Raw genomic sequence first — 26,364 nt, 5'->3', positions numbered from 1 at the left:
TTTATTTAGGCCATGAACTAAGACTAAACAGGCACCTGTTTTATACCTTTGTTGATTTAAGGAGTCTGTGGCCTGACATGAGGCGAGAGGCATTGTCTCAAACCCTACCTTGTGACTCCCTATGTGGGAATGGCTACCGTCATGGGTTCTCTCTCCAGTTTGCATTTAGTGTCTTGCAAAAGGTGTAGCAGTTTTTATATGCACAGTTCAAGCTTTTTATATAAGAAAACTAATTGAATGCCTTTGGTTACAGTCCTTTCCAGCCCACAGTGTACATGTCACATTGAAGCTGGGGGATAAAATTCAATGATTTTATTTTTATATAAATTGAATTCTTTTTTTTTTTTTAAAGAATAAAATGCCATCTTGAGAAAAAATGTATCTAAAGATTAAATTATTGTCTAAAGGTTATTCATCATTAAAAGATTCATTTTTAATTATGTAGCATGAGGTTGTATATTCATACAATGTTTAACTTTTTTGGTAAATTAATTTTCATAATCCATTTATATTGTCCTGGGCAATTTTGCTCTCTAGAAGATATCACAGATGTTTAGTTTTGCATTTCTCAAAACTGACTTTGTATCAGAGATAACCTGCTGCTTCTTTACAGCTAAAGTGTTATAAAACACAGAGTTGAGAAAAAGACCTTAGCCCCATTGTTCCTTTGCAAACCAACCCCCTTAAGTGTGAGGAGAAGGGGCAAGCAGCAAAAATGAAAGTGAAACCATTTGAGCAGAATACTCCACAAGTGTTGGGATCTTTGTGTGTATAGCCTGAGGTTTATCATATTCTCTCCTTGGAAGAGAAAACCTATAATGGCAGCAGACCATAAAAGAGACCCAGTTTGGGAATATTTGAAGAATGAGTCTTTCTGGAGAAAACCATGATTTAAATCAAACCCACCCTGCATTGAATGCAAAGGACAATCATAAATTGAGACCATGCCATTCTTAACATGCAACAAAGGTTCAACACTCACTGTAGATGCCAGCCAAAAACCTCATGATTTGACCCTCCTTTTGGCTACAAAATGTAGAATTTTACCACTATGGGCAGGTGGCTTATATCAAGGTTTCAGGTCCATCAAATTCAAAAAAATTAAAATGAAGAACTGACATATAAGGGACATAAATACAAATATGTACAGCAAGCTACCTTTAAGACAAGAAATAGGTTGTATATGTATATTAATTGTACATTTATATACATTATATTTATATTCATCGATATAACTGTTATATTATTGTCTTAAATGTGACTTGCTTTATGTATCATTTGTATTTATGTCCCTCATCTGCCAATTTTGAAGTTAAGTTTGGGAACTCATTGCAGAGGTTGTGGTAACAGTGGTTAATATAGATAGGTTTAAAAATGGTTTGGACAAATTCCTGGAGGAAAGGTCCATAGGCTGCTACTGAGACAGACATGGGGGGGAGCTAATGCTTGCCCTGGGATCTGGAGCATGGAAATGCTGCTACTATTTGGGCTTCTATTAGGCACTTGGGACCTGGAATTGCCACTGTAGAATCAGGATACTGGCTAGATGGACCAATGGTCTGAGCCAGTATGGCTACTTAATAAGTACCTCTTGATTATAAACACACAGACAAAGTGGTCTAGAGTCCCTTTCCCTTTATTCTTATGTAGCAACTTGGTCTTCCTTTTCCTTACATAGTTGTAAGTGCTACCCTACCTTCATTATTAAGTAAGCTTAGCCCCTTTTTAATCTGCCATTTGATTATTAGGGATAGAAGCCACACATTCAGTACCACTAGCAGAGGACGGCTGCTATATGTGTGTCAGAGTGAAAGGCTAGTAGCTATATTTAATCTGAATCCAAATTCATGGTTTATCATACTGCATTAAATATACTTAAAAACAAACACACATCCTACTAATACCTTCTAACAAATGCTGAGCTAGATTTACTGAAAGCTGCCTTGCTGCATGTGATAACAAGTAGCGCTTCTTGGGGGGAAAATGTAGCCCATTGAGTAGTTACAAGTTCCTATGGATTGTCATTTCAACACAATACCAAAATACACTCAAACACAGCATAGGCAGAAAGTAGAGACTTATATAAAGCAAGGAAACTTAGATAAGGATTTTAGTTAAAAAAAAAAAGTCAATACTGCAATTCTGTGCACCAGATCCTCCCCACCTTCACATTCATCGAAACAGGTGTGGTTTTATTCACTAGCAAAGCAGGACTACACTTGTAATTTATTTTATTGTGAACATCCACTGGTTGGTCAGCAGGTCCTGCCTCAGGACATAACTGCTCAAAACTACAAATTTTCCAGCACAAGTCACCAAAATACAAATGTATTGACCAAGTGTATGTACAAGAAACTTGAGGCAGTGGTGAAAACAAAAGTATAGTACAAGGTGTTTTACAAAACTTGCAAAGTACTTCCATGGAAGGAGAGCTGGTTATTAAAATTCTTCAGCCCCTTATCTGGCAAGGACCAAGGGCTTCAAGCATTTTAATCCCCTAGAAAAAAAAGCACAACACTCAACAAAAAATGCGGCTGCATGAGAAACGGATTGGATTCCGTTGAAGTCCTGAGCCAGACATTTCTTCTACTTCAAGAAAGCTCCCAGATTTTAAAGTGGCATCAGGAGGTATATTCTACACTACGGTAGTAAGTGACAATGATTACATTGTGGAAGCAGCTGGGAAAAGGGGAATCAGCACCCAAAAAAACAGTCCCAGGCCAGTGAGGATGCAGCTTTTATCTGGCAAGCTTCAGAGCAGCAAAAGGTATAGCACTGGACACAGAATCACAAGTCAGTGCAAGAAACACAGCCCCCCCCTGCATAACACTGGTTCCAAGAAAGAGATTCAGTCATTGGACTCCTGTCTATACAACGATAGGTTTTAGTTTGTCCAAATAAAATGGGTAAATTCATTTTTCACCAGCAATATGTCACCAAAAATTGTACAATAGGCAGAAGCAGCTTTGCTAAACATTTAATGGGCTTCTATCTGCTTAACCGAATGGCAGAAGACAAGAAACTGCATATCCTGTTGCCTCTTACTACTTTACAAAGGGATGAATCAGAAATATTTTAGGCAGGAGATTTTTTTCATGAAGGAAACAAAACACAAGGAGACCTGAGGCATCAGTAAAACAATTACAAAATTTCATCTCCGTTTCTAGAAAGAATCCCTCTTCTACCCAGAGGAACCTGGGCTAACCTGAGATCAAGAGGCTGAAAGAAAAAGCATTGAATTCTGTCTAGATACTAGATAGCAGTCTCAAATCAACACTGTACCTTCAGACAGTCACCACATTATAAACTTTATAGCTTAGTAAGAGGGCTTCCTTCTCGCCTCAGACGCGGGAAAGGATGTCTTTTGACTGCACATCTCTGAGGGGAAGAACATTTGACAGGACCAAAGTGAAGCCAAATAATTCTACTTACAAACTTGTCAGATGAAAATTAAGCCATAATCTTGGGTTTTATGTATTTCAGAGCCATTCCTGGCTGAGTAAAACCCACAATTAAGAAGCTGCAAAGTGTCCGTCAGTCCCTATCGGAACTTATTCAGAAGCACAAGAAGCAGAGAAAAGCTCCTTAGACAAGGCTGCAGTTTGGGGATTTAAATTAACAGTCTCATACTTCAATTTAAGTTATACTCCCAAACACAAGAAGTGGAATATGGTCAAGGTAGTTTAGCTAACTTCACGCCAGCAGTCAGAATCATCCCCCACCCCCCAATCACTGTGTTTCTTGCAAAACCATAACTGAAAAGCCATGGGAGAGAAGGAAACAAACTCCTTCCAAAATTAACCAAAAAGAGGTACAAAAATATAGCTGGGGATGGAATTTAAACAACTGTCCAAACCACTTTAATTAAAAAATAAACATGTTTTTCTAAAAAAAAAAAAAAGCTGACATTTTCCAAGAATTTTAAAAAATACAAATACGCTAACAAAATAACTAGAGAAATGGGTATGCTGTGTGTAGCCATTATTGTTAAAAGATCCATTATCACTCCTTGATACGGTGCCCTCCCCCCTTTTGAAGTTTCTGGAATAACCCATTTTCTTTGCCTGCCTCTTTCCTGCTGCGAGTTGAAGAATATTTTCCTCGGGCTCCCCAGGAAGGCTGTTTCAGAAAAGAAGAGCTCCCATGCTTCCCACTTCACTCTGTTCTTTTACAAAAATTTCAAAGTACTGGTAGATGATGGTCACCGCCAGTAAGATTCCAGTTCCAGACCCGATGGCCCCGAGAAAGTCCGCCAGGACAGATAATGCGCCGATGCAGAGCCCACCAAATGCTGCTGCAGTGGGGATATACCTGATCGACAAGAAAAAGAAGGAAGGGAGATGGTCATTTTGAGTTTCACACACTTAAATGACCATGAATATCACAAACCGAGAACCTGCTCACGGTGTGTCCATGTAGTCGGTCTCCCAAAGAGGGTTATTCTCCCTTATGCAAAGGAATGGCAATCTGATTCTTGCCCTTTCCTTCAAAGATGTGGAAATTGACTAGTTGAAAACGTGCAAACGACTCCAACACACACATACCCCTACCTGTTCAGTTCATGTACCATAGACGTCTCCCGATGGCCTCTCATTACCATCTGCTGTTCTTTTAGCTGCTTAGCGACCTAAATTCAAACAAGAGAAAATGTATTTTGTAAAATCAAATCAAAATGATAAAACATGGCTTTTAAGAACATGTAAACAGAAACCCTTGTTGCTGTAAACAACTTATTAAACAAGTGGTACTATCAAGTGGAATAAATCCAATCCTATCGAAAGCAAGTTAATGGCTTGGCTTACAAAGCACCCCTTCTACATCCTCATTACAACACGCCATGAAATAAGACATAGCAATACAGAAAGAGCAAAGCGATCAAACTGCCAGCACCAATTTCCCTGCATACTATAGGGCTTCATCGATCTATAAGCTTCTCGCCTTGGTCCACCAAAGCACCACATTTCAGTAAAAAGACTGCTTTGCTTGCAAGCCTTAGTACTTGTACCAGAGGTGGTTATAACATTATTTGTGTCACAAAAGCATAATGAACATGGAGCTGTACAGACGCAGCTTGATACAGACAATTTTCAGAAGCTGTTACCCTAGAATTTGGATCAGTTTCACAGCCTCTATATTCTGTTCAGCACAGTACGATGACCCCAAAATAGCTCAGTCTGCTATCACAGAAAAAAGGGTCCACCACCATCAAAACCACTGAATGTGCAAAGACGTGACCTTTACTTACACAACCATTAACCCAAACAAAACAGCATTGTTTTCCTTCAGAATGAACCAAGTTTCAAGCCATCATTTTTAAGGCCCCTTATCTTGTTCACATGACATCATACAAATAATCCCCTGTATTCAGAGATTGTGCATCCCTCCTGCCGATCGCGGGGATCTTTGGGGGTGGCTCCAAACTTTCTAGTCAAATACAAATTATTTCCCCAATTGTCCCATTTCTTCCCTTTCTTTTTCCCCCACATGTCTTCCTAGTACAAAATCTGCAAGAAATGTTCATATCCATCTGCTTTAAGGATGTAAGAAAAGTGAAGACTTGTTAATCTGCCTCGAGCAGTAGCCAAAGATCTCTAGTTACAACAGAAGAAAAATGTGTCGCTGAAGACATTAAAGAAATGTTAACACTTAAAAAAAAACCCAACACTGCTATCATCAAGATTTTAAAAGCAGTACAGTTAGTTGCATTAAATGCAACTCTAATCGGCTAATCCAAGAAATATTACAGCAGTTTAAGCTCCTTGCTTGCTTTTACTATCACTGAACAGAAACTCAAGGTTCTTTATCATTATTTTTATACACGTGAAATGAAAATGCACAGCCAAGTCCATGAATCTTTACATCATTACATCAGAAGCCTTCAACCTCACATGAAATGTGCTTGGGTAGCTAGGCCACCACTTACATCTTTAGCAGAAGATCCAGACACTTCAATCCATGTCTTTGAGAAAAATGCACAGGAGCCCAGCATGAACACGATATAGACAACCGCATGGACGGGGTCGTCCAATACAGATCCAAAAGATTCGGGTGGAGATAGGTAATAACAGAGACCACCAACTGGGTACGCTCTAGCAGGCCCTCCAGCAGAAGTGTCCTAAAACAAACCAAATGTTAGTTAAGCAAAGTTTCTTGTAAGGTAGCACCCTTCTTATGACCATCTACCGTATATATTCAAATATAAACCGAGCTAACCCTTCCCCCCCCCCAAAAAAAAAGAGGGAAAAAAAGGTTGACTTGAATATAAATCAAACTTGTGACAGGTTACTGTGGGAACTTGCGTCAGTCGTTTTGAGTAATCAGACCACACAGGGCAGGAGCATAGGGGGATAGTTCTTGCCCTGGCTCACCGCTGGACCAGCAGAGCTTAGGAGAGGCCCGAGATAGGTCCATGTCTGTTTCATCATTCCCTCTGTGAGAAATTCCCTAGCCCCTATTCTTCCTGTTTGTCTGTCTTGTTTTAGTTTTTTATTCATTTTTCATATAACAACAAGTGTATCACATAAATTTATACAATTTCATTGAGTACACACTTGATAATCCTTCATAGATCATTGTAAATACAACATATTATTATATAATACTGTATTATAATATTGAAAAAGCATTTCATACTTAAGTATACCAACTATTACTCTAATTATAAACCCACCCCCTCCCCTTCCTTTGAAAATTGCATACAATATGACAAGATATAATGATGAATTGTTTATATTATGATATGAATAAAATAAACCCACCCACACCCCTCTTATCCAATATCTTATTATGGGAAAATTGAATCATTCATTGCAAAAGTCTGTTAATGGTCCCCAAATCTTTTTAAACTGTTTGTCTGTCTTAATTAGATTGCAAGCTCTATTGAGCAGGGATTCTCTCTTACATGTTTAATGTACATTGCTGTGTACATCTAGCAGCACGATACAAATGCCAAGTAGTAAGACTCAAATATAAACTGAAACCCCTATTTTTGGGCCCAAAAATCTAGGTTTGTTAAAAAAAGAACCCCACAAACAGCGTCACTAAACTTCTACCCCTGCTATAGAGAAATTAAAATCAGCAGCACAATGTAATAAAAAGAGAAAATTCCAAATACTGATGGGCATCACTGCTGGAAACGTTACACGGCTTTACCTAAAGGAACAGAAGGAGTGTTACAGACTCTGCTGCCCACTCATCTACTGTAAAGTGCAACAATATGTTTGATATACTCACAGACCAGGTGCCCAGCAGGTTAACCAGCAAGTTGCCACTGAAACGGGCAGACAGCATCTGGGAGATGACGTACAGATTGGACACCAGGGCAGACTGAAGGATGATGGGAATGTTTGAAGTGTAGAAGAGCTTGATGGGATATGTGTTGTACTGGCCACGGTATCGGGCTGACTTGATAGGAAGGTCAACTCTGAAGCCCTGAAATGATATTTAAATATATAAATACCCTATAAATCTATAGCACTTGGTTGCTCTATAGTTGATTCATTGAACTTAAACTCAGCCTCAGACGAGAGTGCAGCCTTAACTAACATTCAGAAAGACACTCAACTATTTGCTGTGGATATTGATTTATTTCAAGAATCGCATATAATGAGAATGCCAGGCAATATTTCTGAAGATGAGAAAGCTTTCCTCAGCTGCTCAGATGGTACTATTGACTGTCATGACCTCCAAAACTGGAGGCACCCCTTCCCCCAGTGCTAACGCTTAGCCATTTCTTCTCTCTTTGATGTACTTAAGCCCAAGTGAGGCTGCTTTTAACTTCTAACGTCTACTTGCTCTGTAAGATGCTTATTGTCTATTTTAATTATTCCCACTTTAAGTAATTCCCTAATCTCCTATTTGTCCGTTTTGATTACATTGTAAGTTCTTTCAACCAGGGATTGTCTCATGTGTTTAATGCAGTAGTAGCAACTGGGAATCCAAATCTGAACCCCTACACTGCAGAGTGCAGACTAAGCTACAGAAGCCAGACAGATTCAGGTTTTAAAGCCGACTGACCTGGAAGTATATGACAACGGCAAAGACAAAGATGGTGGCAATCAGATTCATAAGGTTGGGCAGGTTCTGACGGTAGAAGGCCTCGCGGAGGGCTCGGACTTTGTCACTGCGTGTAGCCAGCAGATGAAACAGGGCAATAATCGCTCCCTCAAATTCTGTACCTGTAAAGGAAAGAAGAGGTGGGGAAATCTGCAGGTAAGGTCTGGAAGTGATAAAAGACCTAGGCCATATTCACTGAGGGAGTGGCTGCTCCATTTTTTTTCAAGTTACTTCATAAGACAGACTAAGGTATTCAGGGGTTTTGTTTTTCTGTTTTAAACAAATGTCAAGTTTAGTGACTGAAAATATAGCTGAAAAATAAAATTTAATACTTAGTTTGATGATTTATCAAAGTCTGTTTAAATTCTGCCAAATATATATTTAAAAAAAAAGGAACAGTGCAGCAGAAATCCATTTGAAAATACAATTCACCTGCTGACAATGGGTGCTATGATAAGCTGTGATTTTTTTTCAGAAGGCTATTAAACCATTTGCCTTTCACTCTGATAAGTCACATTTCTAAAGGGTGTAAAAAAGAATCGCTCATCTTTGTATGCCTCAGGACAGAAATGTACATATTTACTACCTCTGCCAGTGTTAACAGTAGTGGGACTAAATGCCTTCCACACGATGGTCTCACAGATGTTGGTGGCAATGAAGAGAGAGATACCAGAGCCCAGACCATACCCCTTCTGCAGGAGTTCATCCAGAAGCAGAACAATCAGCCCAGCAACAAAAAGCTAAAAAAAAAAAAAAAAAAAGAGGGAAAAAAAAACACATTTGCTGCTTAGGAGAAAAAGCAAAACAAACCTCATCTAACCCCCTTTGCTCCCACTAAAACAGAATCCTTTACTCAATCACACAAATTTATTTATTCAATTTTCTATACCGTTCTCGGAACAGTTTACATGAATTTAGTCAGGTACTCGAGCATTTTCCCCTGTCCTGGTGGGCTTACAATCTATCCAATGTACCTGGGGCAATGGGGAAATTAAGTGACTTGCCCAGGGTCATAAGGAGCAATGTGGGGTTGAACCCACAACCTCAGGGTGCTGAGGCTGGAGCTTTAACCACTGTGCCACACTCTCCAATAATTTTACCAGAGGAGTTGCCATATATTATTACAATGCAGTATTTTCTGCTAACCATCTGATAAACACAAATTCTAATAAAGTCAATTTTAATTTAAAAAAGGAGAAATCAGCTGTCCTCAGAAGCAAGAAAGTACCACCCTAAGTACCTGAATGGTGATGAGAAGGCAGATACCGGCACCCATCTCGGAGGGATCGCCATACATTCCTGTCATTACGTACACAATAGCCTGACCGATGGTAATAATCATCCCAAATACTAGAACAAAGGAGAACAATGACCATAGTGACACGTCAACATTCACAAAAAGGACAAACCTACATTCAAACTCTGATGCACCAGAAGGGACTGTTGATGCTCCTGCGAGTCAAAAGTAAAATACAAATTTAAAAAAAAAAAAATCTACATTCCAAAGTGATATCTTGAAAACAATATTCATGGTAAATCTGCAAGGTTTATTTCTAAGTAATATGAAAGTGATCCATTGCATTGAACTTGTATGTTTCACCTCAGAAGTAAGTAGGGCTTCTATTTTGTAAGCATTATAACTTGTAAATTTAGGTGTTACTTTCTAGTTAATTAGGGCTCTTCAAAAGTTTTAAAAAATAAATAAAAATCAAGTGTTAAAATTACCATGGGCCCAATAGTCAATGATCACCATTTTGCTGATCATCGCTGAGATTATCCCTGGATTTCAATGCCAGGATGAGGCTGGTATAGAAAAAAACAGCTGGTTTAGTGCGATATTTCAGCACATAACCTGCTATGGGGCACCACATAAGCCAGATTAAGCTTGCGATAAAATTAAATATATACAAAAATAAATGGGAGGGGGAGCTGCTTTGTCAGCATCTTTAGGTTCTGCTCGAGACCTTCCTAACCCTAATCAGTATCCCTGCATTGAAAGAATATCTTTAGTGATGTTTGTCATGCCAGCAAAGGGAAAATGCCTCCTCAGCAAGTGAAGAGATTTAAGCGTTAGAAGGTCACCCACACAATCTCTGGCTAGCTCTCAAATGGGCCGTCTTGGTTAGCTGAGAACTTGGTTCTATGGTGGTATTACGATGAAGGGTGGTTCGGTGCTTCTATTTGCCTGGGAGACTGATGTTTAAGTCTTGGGCATTGATGGATGTTGGGCTTAGTTGCCACTAGAGTTTGTGGAGTCAAAAAGGAAGGTCTTTAGTTTCTTGCAAAACGTGGTGTAATTAGTTTCAGATCTGATGTTTTTCGGGAGGTCGTTCCAAGCTTTCACACCAGAGAATGTTGCAAAATGGTCCGTTACTTACGTTTTTGAGCCCCATTGAACAAAGCTCTGTCCTTGGGGGTGTCTCCAACTTCAATGATCTTAGCACCAGCCAGAAGCTGCATGATAAGACCAGATGTGACAATGGGTGAAATACCCAGCTCCATCAAGGTACCTATTAAAGACAAAAATCACTGCCCTGTAAATTCAGAATTTTACAACTGCAGCAACTCAATATGCGAGCCATCATTATCCCAGTCCAAGGAGAAATTAGGCCTCACCCGCTAATCATCTTTCTTTTAGCAAAGACAAATGGGTTATGCACTCTTACCAGCAGATGGAAACTGAAAATCGGTGACTTCTGAGTAATCTACAAGGGGGCTGTGCAGTCCCCCTAGTCAGTCCCCCAATAGTCAAGCAGAGGTCCACTGCCCTGTGACCAAAGAACCTCCCCTTAACAGGTATCAGACACAAAATGCCTGAGGTTTTGCTTTGTTTTGGGGTTTATTATTTGATTTCTTTTTAAACGTGACCAGCAGAAGAAAAAAGAAATGAAACTATAGCATAACCTAGTAACCTACATCCCTTGAAACCACAATTGCGAGTAGAAATTCAAAAATCCTCTGCATCTTCATAAACACCTACACTGACCGCACAGAACAGAGTGAGCTCTATGCCAGTTATGGAGGAACTAAAAGAAAGAAAATAAAACTGGCACAGACAAATAGGAAGTACCAAAGCAGTTACCATCAAGGGCGATACCTCCGAAGTCATGCCTGCAACTCACGTGCCCCAAAGGCCACATTGTGACATGTCTCCACATGATCACACTGCCACTTACAGATTTCGTGAGAAAGAAAAAGAGAACTTTCCACCCATAATACAATCTGAGCTCTGGTGGAATGAGCCTTAATGGAAGGAGAGAACTAATTTCCTCTTTAAAAGATAAGCAGACGTCACCGCCCCTTTGATCCAGCGACTTCAACACTACCTCGCCTTTCTTTGTCCACAAGGACAAAGAGTTGATCCAACCATCGAAACTCTTGTAGAGTCATCAAAGGCAGCAAGATATTATAAGGGGGAGTGTGGGAGGGACCTGGTCACTCAGGTTTGGCACCTCTGAAGCTGAAGAGAGCTCCTGTCTCAGTCCAGCAACAAACAGATATTTAGCACTGAGAACAAAAAAGATATTGTAAAGATAACCGAAAAAGGTTTTGCACTAACCCCTGTTTGATGCCAGAATCACTCTCATCCAGTAGAAGGGGTCTGCAGAATCTGATGACATAATCCCAAAGAGGGGAATCTGAAAGTCCAACCATTGTCAAATATTAAAAACAGCATTTTCACTTTCACACGAAAAGAAGCCAGTACACCTACACTTACCTGACAACATACTAAGAAGATAAAGAGTGTGATGGCAGTCCATAGTACTTTTTCCTTAAATTGGATCTAAGGAGAATGAGAAAAAAAAGTTACAGTAGCTGCTTGCACATTAAATAGTCATAGCTAGCAGATAACACCTGTGTCCTTGGTTGTTCCATTCCTGATAAGCTATATCTGATGCTTTCAGATTCAAAGTCATGGAAGAAACTCCTTATACATTAAACATTATTGTAAAATAACATAGCAAAAATTAATGAACAGATTTCACTATTTTTAGGCCACCCCTTGCAATAGACGAGTGTGGTTTGAAAGGTTTAGTAAAAAAGCAAGTGAAACAACGAGGTCTCTATCGAGAGCTTATACACCTAATCCAGCGAGTTTTCATAAGGTTTTTGTATCATAGGAAAAATAGTTTACGAAAAAACTGGAAACTCGCTGGACTAACTGTATAGCCCTCAATGGAGACTAAGTTGTTTAACTTGCTTTTTTCCCAAACCACTCTCATATAAGCAGGGTGCCAAGAACTCTTACTTTCTTAAGATTGTCCTTTTTCCATGACCAAAACAGCAGCAAACTATTTCTCAAAATAACCAACAAAAGTCAGAAAACGTGGCAAATGCATCTGGGATAGTGTCAAAGTTTTAGTCTCAAGATATAAAAAAGTAGAACAAGTTTTTAAATAAATATGCTGTCAAAATTCTGTCAGTTTCCAAACTCAAAAACTTATCAGTTAGCATTCCCTTATCTACACTAGGCTGATTTCAGCTGTCACAGCCACAAGCAAATTCATTTAAATGCAGACCTTGGCACTTAAATATGTATACTGTATTCAGTGGCACTAAATAACACTATCCTATGATAGTGTTATCCAAAAACTGATCTATAAAAATCAAGGCCTGGCTCCATCCCTCCAAGGGAATCAAGTTTTTAAGTAGAATTCTTAGATGTTATCACATAGCAATGGTGTATATTTATTTTGGGGTAAGCTGAACTCAAAAATACCTTTTTACCTGTACATGCATTACTGTGCTAAACATTTGGTGATTTGATAGCTTTATCTCTCCGTATAGGGCCCAAACGTACTTTAAACGTCTTATTTCCTGTTAGGTTAATGCAGTATTTGTTCTACCAGTGTGACCAGGTAATATTGCCATAATATATAGAAGGAAAGCAGGTTCAGTAAAAAGTTTTCTTTAGCAAGTAGACTATAAACTGCATACAGCTCTCTTATCAATAAAGACGTCTCCCTTGGTTACACTCCTGTGAAGGACATCTCAATTACATACCTTCCTCTCCGGCTTCTGGATTTCAGGTAAAATAGCACAGAAGGGCTTGATTACTTCAAGAAACTTAACTGTGAAATAACAAGGAAAGTAAATTAGAATTGAAGGTACAGCCTCCAGAATTATACACAATATTCTAAATGAGGTCTCAACACCTCCTTTTTCCTACTGGCCTTACCTCTCCCTATGCAACTTAGCATCTTTCTAGCTTTCGCCGTCACCTTTTCAACCTGTTTGGCCACCTTAACATCATCACATACAATCACACCCAAGTCTTCCGTCGTGCACATAAGTTCTTCGCCCCCTAAACTGTACCATTCCTTTGGGATTTTGCAACCCAACCTTGCATTTCTTAGCATTAAATTTAAGCTGCCAAATTTCAGACCATTCTTCAAGCTTCGCCAGGTCTTTCTTCATGTTGTTCACACCATCCGGCATGTCTACTCTATTGCAGATTTTGGAATCATCCGCAAAGAGGCAAATCTCACCTGACAACAATATCGTTTATAAAAATGTGAAAAAGAACAGGCCCAAGAACATAGTAATAATACTGTAACAGTTTATATACTGCAGGACCGTGAAGTTCTATGCGGTTTACAATGGTTAAAAATGCTTCAAATTAAGTAAAACTAACAAAGTAAAAGCTAGTGATTAACAGCTCTAGAGATCAGTTATTGTGGAATAAGATTGTACAAATCAGCTACCTAAGTACTTCAGGAACAGATGTGTGTTTAAGTGTCTCCTAAATTCCCCATAAGTAATTGTTCCAGATCTTTACTCCATAATGCTGCCTGATATGTTGATGATGTCTTTTAAATTGACATCCTCTAACCGGTGGAGAAACAAAACTCATATGTGAGCTTCTCTTATGTCTATTGGTTGAGAAAGAGAAAAGGTCAGTTATGTATTTAGGGGCTAAACCGAATAGTACCTTAAAGCAAAAACACCCAAATTTAAACTTCACACGCGCCTCCGTGGGCAACCAGTGCAGAAGTCGGTAGGAAGGTGTTATATGATCGAAATTCTTCAACCCAAAAATCAGCCTGACTGGAGGCCGTAGCTTGAGGCACGCCACTGGTAACATCCCTTTCCTCAGAGCGATCTCCGTTGATCACTACCCTCTGTCGCCTTCCATTCTACCGGTTCTTGACCCAGCCCGTCACTTTGAGACTCATGCCGAGGGCACTAAGTTTATTTATTAGACGTCTGTGTGGAACACTGTCAAAAGCTTTGCTAAAATCTAAATACACCACATAAAGAAATTGATCAGATTTGCCTGACAAGACCTACCTCTAATGAATCCTCTATGCTGTTCAGATGAGGACTTACAGGGGGAATAAGGAGGGGAGGTGATTATAGAGGGTGCTTCATAAGTGAGTTGGAGTTAGGACTTAAAATGCAGCTTCAAAAAAGTGGGCTTTCAGTCTGGATTTGAATACCAAGAGAGCCAGAGCCTGACATATGGCACAGCAAGGTAGAAGGGACAGAGTCGGGAGATGGCAGGAGAGGGATACAGGCAGGAGAGAGTTCCTGGATGGAGTATAGGGAGAGGTACTAAGGAGCTGCGGAGTGAATACACTTGTAGCTCAATAAGAAGAGTTTGAACTGTATGAAGAAACTGACATGGAGCCAGTGAAGCGATTTGAGAAGACAGGTAATGTGGAACACTGGTGGAATACAAGGTACGTAGCAGCATTCTAAACAGACTGAAAGGGGGAGAGATGGCTTAGCGGAAGACCTGCAAAAGGCAAAGTTGCAGTAGTCCAGCTAAGAGGTTACGAGAGCCTGGATGGAACTTGGCAAGTAAAATTAATAAGTACTGATTTGTGGCTTCAACATTGCCTTGAGGCAATGAGCAGATTAAATTTGCAGATGACACGAAACTGTTCAAAGTTGTTAAAACACATGCTGATTGCAAAAAGCTGCAGGAAGACCTTAGGAAACTGGAAGACTGGGCATCCAAATGGCAGATGAAATTTAATGTGGACAAATGCAAAGTGATGCACATTGGGAAGAATAAGCCAAATCATAGTTACCAGATGGTAGGGTCCACCTTGGGAGTTAGCGCTCAAAACAAAAGATCTGGGTATCATTGTGGACAATACACTGAAACCTTCCGCCTAATGTGCGGCGGTGGCCAAGAAAGCAAATAAGATGCTAGGAATTATTAGAAAAAGGATTTTAAACAAAAGTAAGAATGTTATAATGCCTCTGTATCGCTCAATGGTGTGACCTCACCTTGAGTACTGCGTTCAGTTCTGGTCTCCATATCTCAAAAAAGATATAGCGACACTAGAAAAGGTTCAAAGAAAAGCAACTAAGATGATAAAGGGGATGGAACAACTCTCGTATGAGGAAAGACTAAAGAGGTTAGGGCTCTTCAGCTTGGAAAAGAGAAGGCTGAGGGGAGATATGACTGAAGTCTACAAAATCCTGACTGGAGTACAACAGGTAGAAGTGGATCGATTTTTCACTCTGTGAAAAATTACAAAGACTAGGGGACACCTGAAGTTACAGAGTAAAACTTTTAAAAGCAACAGGAGGAAATATTTTTTTCACTCAGAGAATAGTTAAGCTGTGTAACGCGTTGCCAGAGGTTGTGGCAAGAGCGGATAGCGTAGCTGGTTTTAAGAAAGGTTTGGACAAGTTCCTGGAGGAAAAGTCCATAGTCTTCTCCGCTTGCCCTGGATCGGTTGCGTGGAATGCTGCTCCTATTTGGGTTTTAGCCAGGTACTTGTGACTCAGATTGGCCTCCCTGAAGACGGGATACACCATTGGTCTGACCCAGTAAAACTATTCTTACGTCCTTATGAACGTGACTGCTGGGCAGACTGGAAGGACCACGCAGGTCTCCATTTGCCGTCATCTACTAGGTTACTATGTCAACACCAATTTTTTAAAAACCCTTCTCGATGAGCTCTACTACTACTATTATTTCTATAGTGCTATCAGACGCACACAGAGTCACAAAGACAGTCCCTGCTCCAAAGAGCTTACAATCTAAACAGGATGGGTTGGAGGGAAGAGGGGAGTAGGGTTATGGATTGAAGGCTCTGCCCATAGGTCACTCCAGTGCCAAGACCAGGGAGGGGGGGATGTAAGGACGGACCACTGGACTCCCCCCTTCCAAATAACCGGAACCGAAGAGCTTATACGGTAAGGGAGGGGGGACAGGCCTGAAGCCACTCGCCCCGACCCCACCTCTCAAGCCGCGCCCCCTCCCCCGTACTCACTCCCCATGGTCGCTCCGCTCGCCGCTCGCCTGCCCTCCGCTCTGGTTCCCGAAGCTCCGGCGCTCACTGACTCCCAGCCCGGCCGCCGCTGCCACCAGCCCCTCTCGCTAAAAGACACGTCAACGCTCGCGGCCGCCGCAGCCCTACGTCACCGCCGGCCGCCGGCCAATCGCAAAGCTCCCCCTAGCGCTGGTCGCCGGACGCGCCGCCCCCTCGCTTCCGCTTCCTGCCACGCGCGGCCCTATATCGCCCACCTGGCGGAAACGATAAAAAAAGTGAATAGGCTTTTAAGCCAAAGATCCCGTATTTCAATTATAATGGCGCCATCTGGTGGAAAAGGTAAAAATAGACAAGAAACAGTATTTCCATTATAGTGTCGCCATCTGGTGGAAACGGTAAAAAAAAGACAAGGAATGTGGCCTAAATAGTGTAAACAGCGGCTAACGTTCCGGGGCAAATGCGTGTGTGGGGCGGCACCAAGATAGGCGCCTATCTAAAACTGGCACCGCAGACATGGAAGCTTCCTTGTTTGAAACAGAGGCGCCTGATAAAACACGGATCTTGATAGGTGCCTCTGTTTCAAACATGGAAGCTTCCATGTCTGCGGTGCCAGTTTTAGATAGGCGCCTATCTTGGTGCCGCCCCACACACGCATTTGCCCCGGAACGTTAGCCGCTGTTTACACTATTTAGGCCACAGTATCCTTTCCACCATATGGCACCATTGTATTTGAAATACTGGATCTTTTCCGTTGCAGCCCATTCACATTCATTGTCTTTTTCTCACCGTTTCCACCAGATGGCGATGTTACTATTTCCTACATTTTTTTCCAGCAGTATCATCTTGTTTGAATTGTTTACTTTCTCGCCCACCATTTATCCACAAGCTGAATTTTTTTTATTTTGCTGTCTATGTGGGTGTTTTCTGTATTGATCATATAGCCACATCGCATTTGGTTTGTACTTTTCGATGCTTTCTCCGCTTGACTTATTTGCATATTTTGGCAAACTTTGTGTTGTCTGGATCTTCCCTTGTGATATATGATGACTTACCCCCCTCTACTACGAAACTGCCATAGCAGTTTTTAGCGCGGGGAGCCAAGTCTTTTCTATGCGTGTCCCTAGGGCAGGGATAGGGAACTCCGGTCCTCGAGAGCCATATTCCAGTTGGGTTTTCAGGATTTCCCCAATAAATACGCATGAGACCTATTTGCATGCACTGCTTTAATGCATATTCATTGGGGAAATCCTGAAAACCCGACTGGAATACGGCTCTGGAGGACCGGAGTTCCCTACCGCTGTCCTAGGGGCTTTGGTGCATTTCTTGCGGGGAATTCCCTACTGCAGCTTTGAAACCCTTGGGGATTTTGTAATGTCTTCGGGCATGCGCAGTTCCTTTTTCTCGCTGACCTCTTTTGGTTCCGTTCCGTTCCAAACTGCTTGCATCATTAACTGTGTCATAAAGTTTGATTGTATTTGTTTTTAAGGTGAGGCAACGTAGACAAGAACAGAGAGTCATGAGCTTGATGCCCTTTACCTTTTCCGTCTGAATATTGAGACTTTAAAAAATATTATGTATTACTTTTTTAAACATTTATTTATTACATCTCTTTTCACTTTGCAGTTCATTCGTTGTCCTTTGTGATGGTTTCCACTAGAGGGCGCCACTATAATTGAAATACTGGATCTTTGACTTAAAAGCCCATTCACATTCTTTGTCTATTTTTACCGTTTCCACCAGATGGCGACACTATAATGGAAATACGGGATCTTTGGCTTAAAAGCCTATTCACATTCACTGCATTTTATTTTTACCTTTTCCACCAGATGGCGCCACTATAATTGAAATACATCTTTGACTTAAAAGCCTATTCACATTCACTGCATTTTTTTTTACCGTTTCCACCAGATGGCCATATTATTACATTACTATTATACATAGATTTTCCCCATCAGTTTCAGCTTATTTAAATTGTATGTTTATTTTCTAGCCCACCATTTATCTACAGGTTGATTTTTATTTTATTTTGCTATGTATTTGTGGGTGTTTTTTGTATTGACTTGTACTCACTAGCCACATCGCATTTCACCTTCTGTTCATCATATGGTTTATACTTTTCGATGCTTTCTCCACTTGACTTATTTGCATATTTTGGCATACTTTGTGTTGTCTGGATCTTCTCTTGTGATATATGATGACTTACCCCCTCTTCCACGAAACTGCCATAGCAGTTTTTAGCGCAGGGAGCCGCGCTCAATGGCTCGCACTGCTCCCCGCGCTAATAGAAGAGGGCCAAGTCTTTTCTAGGCATGTCCCTAGGGGCTTTGGTGCATTTCTACTGCAGCTTTCAAAGGGAAGCCCTTGGGGATTTTTCAATGTCTTCGGGCATACGCCGTTCCTTTTTCTCGCTCACCTCTTTTGGTTCTTGTTTAGAGCGAGAACCAGAAGGCCTTGAACATGTGCAGATGCTCAAGGCCCAGCCCAACCAGGAGGGAGGATCTTCGGGCACCGGCATGTCCTGTGCGTTGGTGCTGGTGCCGGTGCCAAATCAGGGTAAGGAATGGTGTTTGGGCGCTCGGCGGGGGATGCCAGATCGCTGGGGTGGGGGGGATGTCGGATCACAGGGGGGGGTGATTCTGTTTCTCAGGGGGGGAGCAGCACCAGTGGCCTCGAGGGGGGGAACAAATCAAGTGAGTTTCCCTTCCTTCCTAAGGGGAATCTCGCTTTGATATACGAGCACTTTGGTTTACGAGCATGCTTCTGGAATGAATTATGCTCGTAAACCAAGGTTCCACTGTATTTCCTATTACACATATAGATATTTTTCCAGTAGTTTCAGCTTATTTTATTATTTTAATTTTATTTTCTCACCCACAATTTGTCTTCAACTTGATTTTTGCATTTTGCTATGTAGATATGGCTGTTTTCTTTATTGCCTCAAGCTCACTAACCCTCTCTTCTATTAAACTGCGTTAGCAATTTGTAGCTCGGTGAGTTGCGCTGAATGGCCCACGCTGCTCCCAACACTCATATGAACTCTATGAGCGTCTGGAGCAGCGCAGGCCATTCAGTGCGGCTTCCCGTGTTAGAAACTGTTATCACAGTTTCCTAAAAGGAGGCCATAGAGTTCCTATGAGCGTCGGGAGCAGCGCAGGCCATTTAGCGTGGCTCTCTGCGCTAAAAACTGCTAGTGCGGTTTGATAGAAGAGGCCCCGAGTCATTGAGATTTGTGTGTGTGATAGAGGAAATATAAATTCCACTTGATAAAAGCGTCACTTTACCTGCAAAGGACTGCATAGCTCACATCGATAACTCAGCTTTTTTGATATGAAAAGTGCAAGACTTGAAGTTCCATCTCAGGTCTTTTGGTACAGCTCTCATTCCTCCTCTGTCTGACAGCAGTGACTCTGGGCAACGGCCAGGGATGGATTTCCGATGGCTGATCTGTCCCTAGAGGTGTCTTTTGCCATGACTTTAAAGAGGGAGCTGCATCTGCTTTCTCCGGTGCAGGCTTTAACCTGAACTATGGTTAATTGGAGGGGGTTCCCCACCCCTTTTATTTGGTTTTAGAATTTTAACTTGTGAACCCCTTTGACTTCTATTACAAATAAGTTCAGAATAAACAATAACTCTGAACCGTACAGGACTTCAGAGTCTCGCAGGGTCCACTAGCTCCAGAAACTGATGAAAGTAGACAAAAAGCTCTAATAGGAGGGAGAGCTCATATCACGCTGGGGGAATAAAGATTAGAGCAGGAAGAGTACTATTATAATGGGGGCTTGGGCTGGAGTACTTGGTTGGTATTTGTTACACTTAGGGGTACTTGGCTTGAAGAAGTTGAGAAACACTAGGTGACTATGGAGTTCACTCAGTAAGGGCCCCTTTTACAAAGCTATAGTAGCAATTCTCCCATGGCATATGCACCAAAGTCCATTCAATTCCTATGGGCTTCAGTGCATTTGCTGTGGCAGAATTGCTATAAAGGAGCCCTAAGGCAGGCATTAGATTCAACTTGAGTTTGAAGTTGGTTGAATACCACTCAAGTTCGGTAGTTTTGAAAGAAATGGAAGGTTTGATACTGGCCGGTAGTTATTTGGAATAAGAGAATCTGCATTACTTTTTTTTCAAGGGTGGCTTAAATGCTACTGGAACACTGCCTAAGTGTCAAACCTTAAAGGAAGTCATATAGAGCATTGGAAAATAATAATAATTAATTAATTCAAATAGTGCACATTTTATTTTCTCCGCCACCCAGCTACTTTTTCGTGCCACCTGGCTGGAAAAAATTTCTGGGGAGAACACTGCACCCCATTCTATCTCTGGCTCCACCTCATTCCTCCCCCCAGCCCCGCCCCCACACAAACCTCCCTGAGCTTGAAGGCTGCATTTGGAAGCCTTCACACATGCAGGGACATTGACACAATGACATCACATGCATGCACGTGTGCTTATTATGTCATCACAGAGAGAGGTGCGCATGCACAAAGGCATCCAGACACAGCCTCCGAGCTCAGGACTTCCAAAACCCGGATAAACTGCAGGTTTTTGGAAACCCCGCTGGGCGCCCAGACAGTCCTCTCACAAAACGACCTATCCGGGTTTTCCCCGGACATCTGGTAACCCTAGCCCAGTCCCACCCCAAACAAACCTTCTTTCCTGAATGTAGCCCGTGTCTGGAAGGCCTCCGAGCATGCATGGATGGAACACAATGGTCTCCAGATGCAGCCCGAGCTCGGGGCCTTCCAAAACCTGGACAAGCTGCTAGGTTTTGGAAATCCATCTGGGCACCCAGAGAGTCCTCTGAAGTGGTCTCTTCCTCATTCTACTACCTGCGACAACTCCGAAAAATAACAAACTATTTCTCTGAATCTGACTTCATCCAACTTCTCACCTTTGTCCTCTCCCGCATGGACTACTGTAAAGTGCTATTCATCAGACTCACAGCAAAGGATATACGTCTCCGTGTACAAAACGCAGCAATCAGGCTTCTAAAGAATCTTCACACCCCTTGTCTCTATCATCAGTCCACTGGCTACCCATGACCAAATGCTGCATCTTCAGGGGCTTGATGGTTGTGTACAAATCCTTCCATAACATGGCACCAAGCTACATGTCAAATAAGCTTCCTCCATACATGCCAAACACACCACTCAGCTCCCAGGAAGAAACACACCTCCAAATTCTTCCTGGTCATCAGGGCAGGATTAACCAATAGGTCAAGTAGGCACGTGCCTAGGGCCCAAAATGGTCAGGGGGGCACAATGAAGGAGGGTATCAACATTGTTTTCTCCAAACAACGATGGGCCCCTCCAGCATCGATAGCCAATGCTGCCTCCCCCCCCCCCGATCGGCAACGCGGCCCCCCCCCCCAAATCGACGGAAAGTAAGACAAGCAAGCAACGCGGGTAAGAAAGGCAACGGGAACTGCAATTGTGCAAGCGGTGCTGCTTGCCCAAAGCTTCCCTCTGATGCAGCTTCCTGTTTCCGCCTGGACACATGGTGGGGTGGGGCAGGGCAGGGGGCCCAGTGTACTTGTGTGCCTAGGGGCCCTCGACGAATTAATCCTGCCCTGCTGGTCATGCCCTTCAATTACAAAGTGCCTTACAACGATCCTACTCCCATTTCATACCAAGCTACTGGAATCAACTGCCCCCTCAGATCAGATCCCTCGAAGGGCTGCTAAACTTTAAGAAAGCAAGAAAAACTTACCTTTTCACCTAAACCCCTCCTTATTGCAATATGACTGAAAGGAAATGTATTTGGAATTATGAGTTATGTGAAGTTATGATGAAGCCATTGTATTGTAAATACAGTAAATTATAATTCCATTTTGACTGCATATTATGTATGTCTTGTCTGTTTAGACAGTATATTATGTATGTTACTCTGTAACCCGTTCTGAGCTCGGGGAGAACAGGATAGAAAAGAAAGAAATAAAGAGGACAAGGCTGGGTCTTCCTGGTAACTGTAGCCGTATTTGCAAAGAAGGCATATTAACCAATAGTGCTTGCATTTGTACACTATCGGGAAAGACTGGACCCACATTTAGAAGAATGCACACTATTAACATAATTTTGAATCTTTTTTTCATTTGGGGGGAATGAAGGGGGGGCCTGGAGTCATCTGGCAGCATTTTGGAGGATGGCACAGGTGAAGCAAGAACTGGGGAGTGCTCCCACCCCTCCCTGTAGACCCTGCTGCTCTTGGGCAAGCAGGAAACAGCTATGGGGAATCCGTTGGCAGCAGTTCTAGTTTATGGCGCTCTAAATGCTTTTGGCTCAAAAGCTCCTTGCTCCCTTAAGAGGGTGGGTTTGAGAGGACCTTGCCATTTATAGGCTTAACTGGTGCTTGGCAGAAAACCCTTTCAGTCCTCTGCCCAAGTCAGCTGCCTACTTGCCTAGAGGGGAATCCAGGCCTACTTTTGTCAGATGCAGTTTTCATTTCTAGCATTAGATGGAAGCACTTCTCCACATATGATCTAATAATGTCTGCACAGTGCTGTGGAAGAGCACAATTCATTGTAAAGTCCCTGAGTTAGTTAAAAAAAACAGGGCACGTGGCCCTACCCCATTCTGCTCCAGCCTCGCCCTGTTCCACCTTAGCCCTGCCCCCACACAAACCTCAACTCCTTCCCTCAGCTTGCAGCCGCATCTGGAGGGCCTCCAAGCATGCAAGGATGCAGCACGATGACATCACATGCATGCGCACATGCGTGTGATATCAATGCATCGCATCCGCACTTGCTCAGAGGCCCTCCAGACACAGCCTCAAGCTCTGAGAGAGCCAGGGCCTTCCAAAATCCGTCTAGGGTTTACCAGATTTTACGTCAGCAGTTTGTCCAGGTTTTGGAAGGCACCGAGCTCAGGGCTACATCTGGGCTCTGAGCATACGTGGATGTGACATGATGACATCACACACAGCGCGTGTGTGATGTCATCATGTCACGTCTGCGCATGCTCGGAGGCCTTTCAGGCACAACCCGGACTCGGGGAACAAGAGATGAAGTTTGCCTGGGGGGGCAGGGCTGGAGGCGGAATGGGGCAGGGCCATATGTCCTCCTTTTGTTATTGAACAAATCTGGTAACCTTACTTCAAAAGGATGGGGTCAGTCTACAGCAGTGGTCTTGCGGCCCAGGGGTACTATTTTGAGGCCCTCGGTATGTTTATCATAATCACAAAAAGTAAAATAAAACCGTTTCTTGATCATATGTCTCTTTAGCTATAATGACAATATTATTATTAAGACTTAGTCAAAAGGAAAGATTTATAAAGAGTTTTACCTCATGCAAAATTGTCATTTCTTTAATAAGACATTTTTTTCTGAGGCCCTCCAAGTACCTACAGATCCCAAAATGTGGCTCTGCAAAGGGTTTGATTTTGAGACCACTGGTCTACAGGGAACTAGCAAAATGGTAAAGTCTTTGTCATAGAGCATTTGGGGACAGATTTGAAGATCTTAATATGTATACTTTGGAAGAAAGGCAGGAGAGGGGAGATATGATAGATATTTAAATGCACAAGAGGTGAGCCTCTTCCTGAAGACTGGTACCCATCCTGTAAGATCAACCCAAAGGGGAAGCAGACGGCTGTCAGTGAACAGGTTTCCTAGTGTCCTTGTGATGGTACAGTCTGATCGTGACGTTCTGGTTTTTGAATGGGCTTGAAATACTGTAACTGCAATATCCAATGTAAGTATAATCAGGTGTAATTAAAAGACATGAGAGTTTATTAGGGACATTGATTAAGCCATTACAATGCTGACAACTCATCTGATGATAATGATCTTGTTCAGAACTGTTCTTAGAGACAAATATTTTAAAGAATCTTTCCAGACCATTGTCCATTGTGAGCCCTAATCAGTGCATTTTTAATCTGCCATTTTAATAAGATTTGCCTGGAGTTATGAATAGTCTTCTGGCAATTGCTGAACAAAGTTGGAGTGCAGAGATGATTATTCAAAAAGAATTCAGGCTCATACATTGAAATTCTCTCCTGGACTCTGTCTGAAAAAGAAATCCTCGTGAAATCTTCAGTGCTTCGGAGAGGCTGATGTTAAAGTCTTGAACCAATCAAAGTAATGGCAGACAAGACTGGCCTTAAGTAGGAGCAACAACCGGTTGGCCACCATTGGAAACAGGATGTTGGGCTTGATGGACCTTTGGTCTTATGTCCTCATCTAAAGCTTGAGTTTCAACAGAAAGTTTAGGCTGCTTCCTGTGAGGCTCCTTAACACAAGGATCATCTTTGCCTTAAGCAAAACACATTACCCAAGAACTAATTACACCCTTAAAGCTGCAGCCCTAGCTAAACATTTGTGCATAATTCACTGCAATTACAACAAACAAAATCACTGAACTCCTCCTGGCTTGTTGATTTCTATTTCATTTTTAAGAAGACATAACTGTTCAAAGTTAGTCAATTGCATCATAAGAACCGTTTCTTATAAAAGCCTTGTGTAGACATCAAAGCTACAAAAATTACAAATAACTGAAGAGTCTACTCAAGGAATAAGCAGGAAGTGGAGTTTATGAACGGTGTAATCATTTCCCCCCCTCAAAAAAAAAAGAAAAGAAAAGGGATAAGCAAAGTCTTATCATGGTGCTGTAGAATAAATAGCAGATCTCCTCAAAGAAAACTCAATGTCAAAGGGGAAGCAAAAAATAATCAAGAAGTTCAAAATCCCACTCTAATATGTATGCAAACTATAATGCCCAATATTGACTACAGCCTCCCTGCATAAGGGCTGGAAGCCTGACATAGTCCGGCCAGCCACCAGTATTCAATGCTAGTGCATGGACAAGACTCTGGCATTGACTATGAGGGCCTAATTCTGCTTGGGGCAATCAGCGTCTAAAAATCAAATACTGACCGTTGGCCGAACACTGACCAGTAGTTAATATTTCTACCAAGAACTTTGCTAGTGCTTCTGCTCTAAAGGGGGCTCTATAGCGCAGCCAAAAATAATTTCAACTTGTCTTTACTTTTATGAAAGATAAGTCACATTAGATGCAAGTTTGAATGAGCCTGGTCAACTGTGGGTCACAGCCTCGAGGGCTCCATCTTCCAAGTAAACACGAGCATCCGTTTTCTTCCCAACATGGCTTTTCTCAAAACTTGAGAGAAGCGGTGGAGGAAGCCACCATTCAAGGCTGACTGAACGATGAGGGCTTCCTGATACCCACCACAATTTCATTCATACTTTTGTGGGCACTGTGTTTCGGTTTGTTGTACCACGATCCTTGACTGCTTTTCTGTTCAATTTGCTGTAATTGCACACACATCTCAGTTGGCACTGCGGCTGGAAGGACTGGGGGCACAGAGAGGAAGGGAGGTGCAGGGAGAGAAGCACAAGGGTAGAATATCCAAAGTCTCAAAGAGCATATCCTGTCTGTACTTCAGAACGTCTCATTTAATTCCTGGAAACCTACAAATGTTAAAACAAATGACAATTAGTCACATGTTCCTCTGGGTCTGACCGCACCTTTGTAAACAAGGGGGATAATGTATTGTGTTTTGTGGTATAAATTCACTGTGTTTTTAGTTCTTACCTCTTATTGTAAACCGCACTGAACCATGAGTATTGTATATAAACAAATTTATTGCCTCCAGCTTCAGACGGTTTAGCAGCCCTTTTGGTCTTCTTTAACAGCTTTTGTTCGGAGTAATGTTCTGAATATCTAATTGAGTAATCTTCTTTATTCTCGGGTGTGGTTGCCCGCTCTGTCTCGCCTCTTTCATTTCAGTCTATATTTTCCAATTTTCCCAATTTTTTTTTTTTTTTTTAATTATTTCTTTATTCTTTGGGTGGACAGGTGGTTGGGGCGGTGGATTGCTAATATGATTTCTTAAGATCACTGTACTGTTCTGCTGCTTGTTTTGTTCTGTTTGATCAATAAAATATATTTGAAATATAAATAAATGTATTATTATTCACATAATCAGACTTCTAATTTATAAGTGAAATCACAGATTACATGAACCAAGCGAAATAGGACCATTAAAGACGTTTGCCACTGTAAAAATATTTCCCATGATTCAGAAGTATTTCTGATGCACCTGGATTTAACTGTTTCAT

General features: G+C 41.8%; 2 protein-coding genes across 2 annotated transcripts in view; both read right to left on the bottom strand.

Annotated features, from left to right (window-relative positions):
- Positions 1–1,620: 1,620 nt before the first annotated feature.
- SEC61A1 (SEC61 translocon subunit alpha 1) lies at positions 1,621–16,490 on the bottom strand. Its single transcript, XM_033926302.1, has 12 exons — positions 16,290–16,490; positions 13,060–13,127; positions 11,774–11,839; positions 11,615–11,693; positions 10,434–10,565; positions 9,296–9,405; positions 8,642–8,795; positions 8,017–8,177; positions 7,234–7,431; positions 5,924–6,115; positions 4,551–4,627; positions 1,621–4,311 (listed from the first exon to the last, which is right to left on the bottom strand). The coding sequence occupies exons 1-12, from the start codon at positions 16,294–16,296 to the stop codon at positions 4,125–4,127; spliced, it is 1,431 nt and encodes a 476-aa protein (XP_033782193.1). The 5' UTR covers positions 16,297–16,490; the 3' UTR covers positions 1,621–4,124.
- An 8,406-nt stretch (positions 16,491–24,896) lies between these two features.
- Positions 24,897–26,364, bottom strand: part of KBTBD12 (kelch repeat and BTB domain containing 12) — a 30,536-nt gene continuing 29,068 nt past the window's right edge. The window contains exon 6 of the mRNA XM_033926452.1: positions 24,897–25,713. Within this exon, the coding sequence (XP_033782343.1) occupies positions 25,685–25,713 (29 nt within the window). The 3' untranslated portion in view covers positions 24,897–25,684. The remainder of the gene's footprint in view (positions 25,714–26,364) is intronic.

This window comes from Geotrypetes seraphini, chromosome 17 (assembly GCF_902459505.1).
Source record: "Geotrypetes seraphini chromosome 17, aGeoSer1.1, whole genome shotgun sequence".
Lineage (NCBI taxonomy): Eukaryota > Metazoa > Chordata > Amphibia > Gymnophiona > Dermophiidae > Geotrypetes > Geotrypetes seraphini.
This window is presented reverse-complemented; position numbering and strand designations above follow the sequence as displayed.

What these genes read in the sequence shown, in the direction of transcription:
- SEC61A1 (XM_033926302.1), bottom strand. An exon ending in GCCTTCTCATCACCATTCAG is followed by an intron (nt 8,796 to 9,295) that starts GTACTTAGGGTG and finishes TTTTTTTTTTAG; the next exon opens with CTTTTTGTTGCTGGGCTGAT. An exon ending in ACCTGCTGGGCACCTGGTCT is followed by an intron (nt 6,116 to 7,233) that starts GTGAGTATATCA and finishes GGTTTGTTTTAG; the next exon opens with GACACTTCTGCTGGAGGGCC.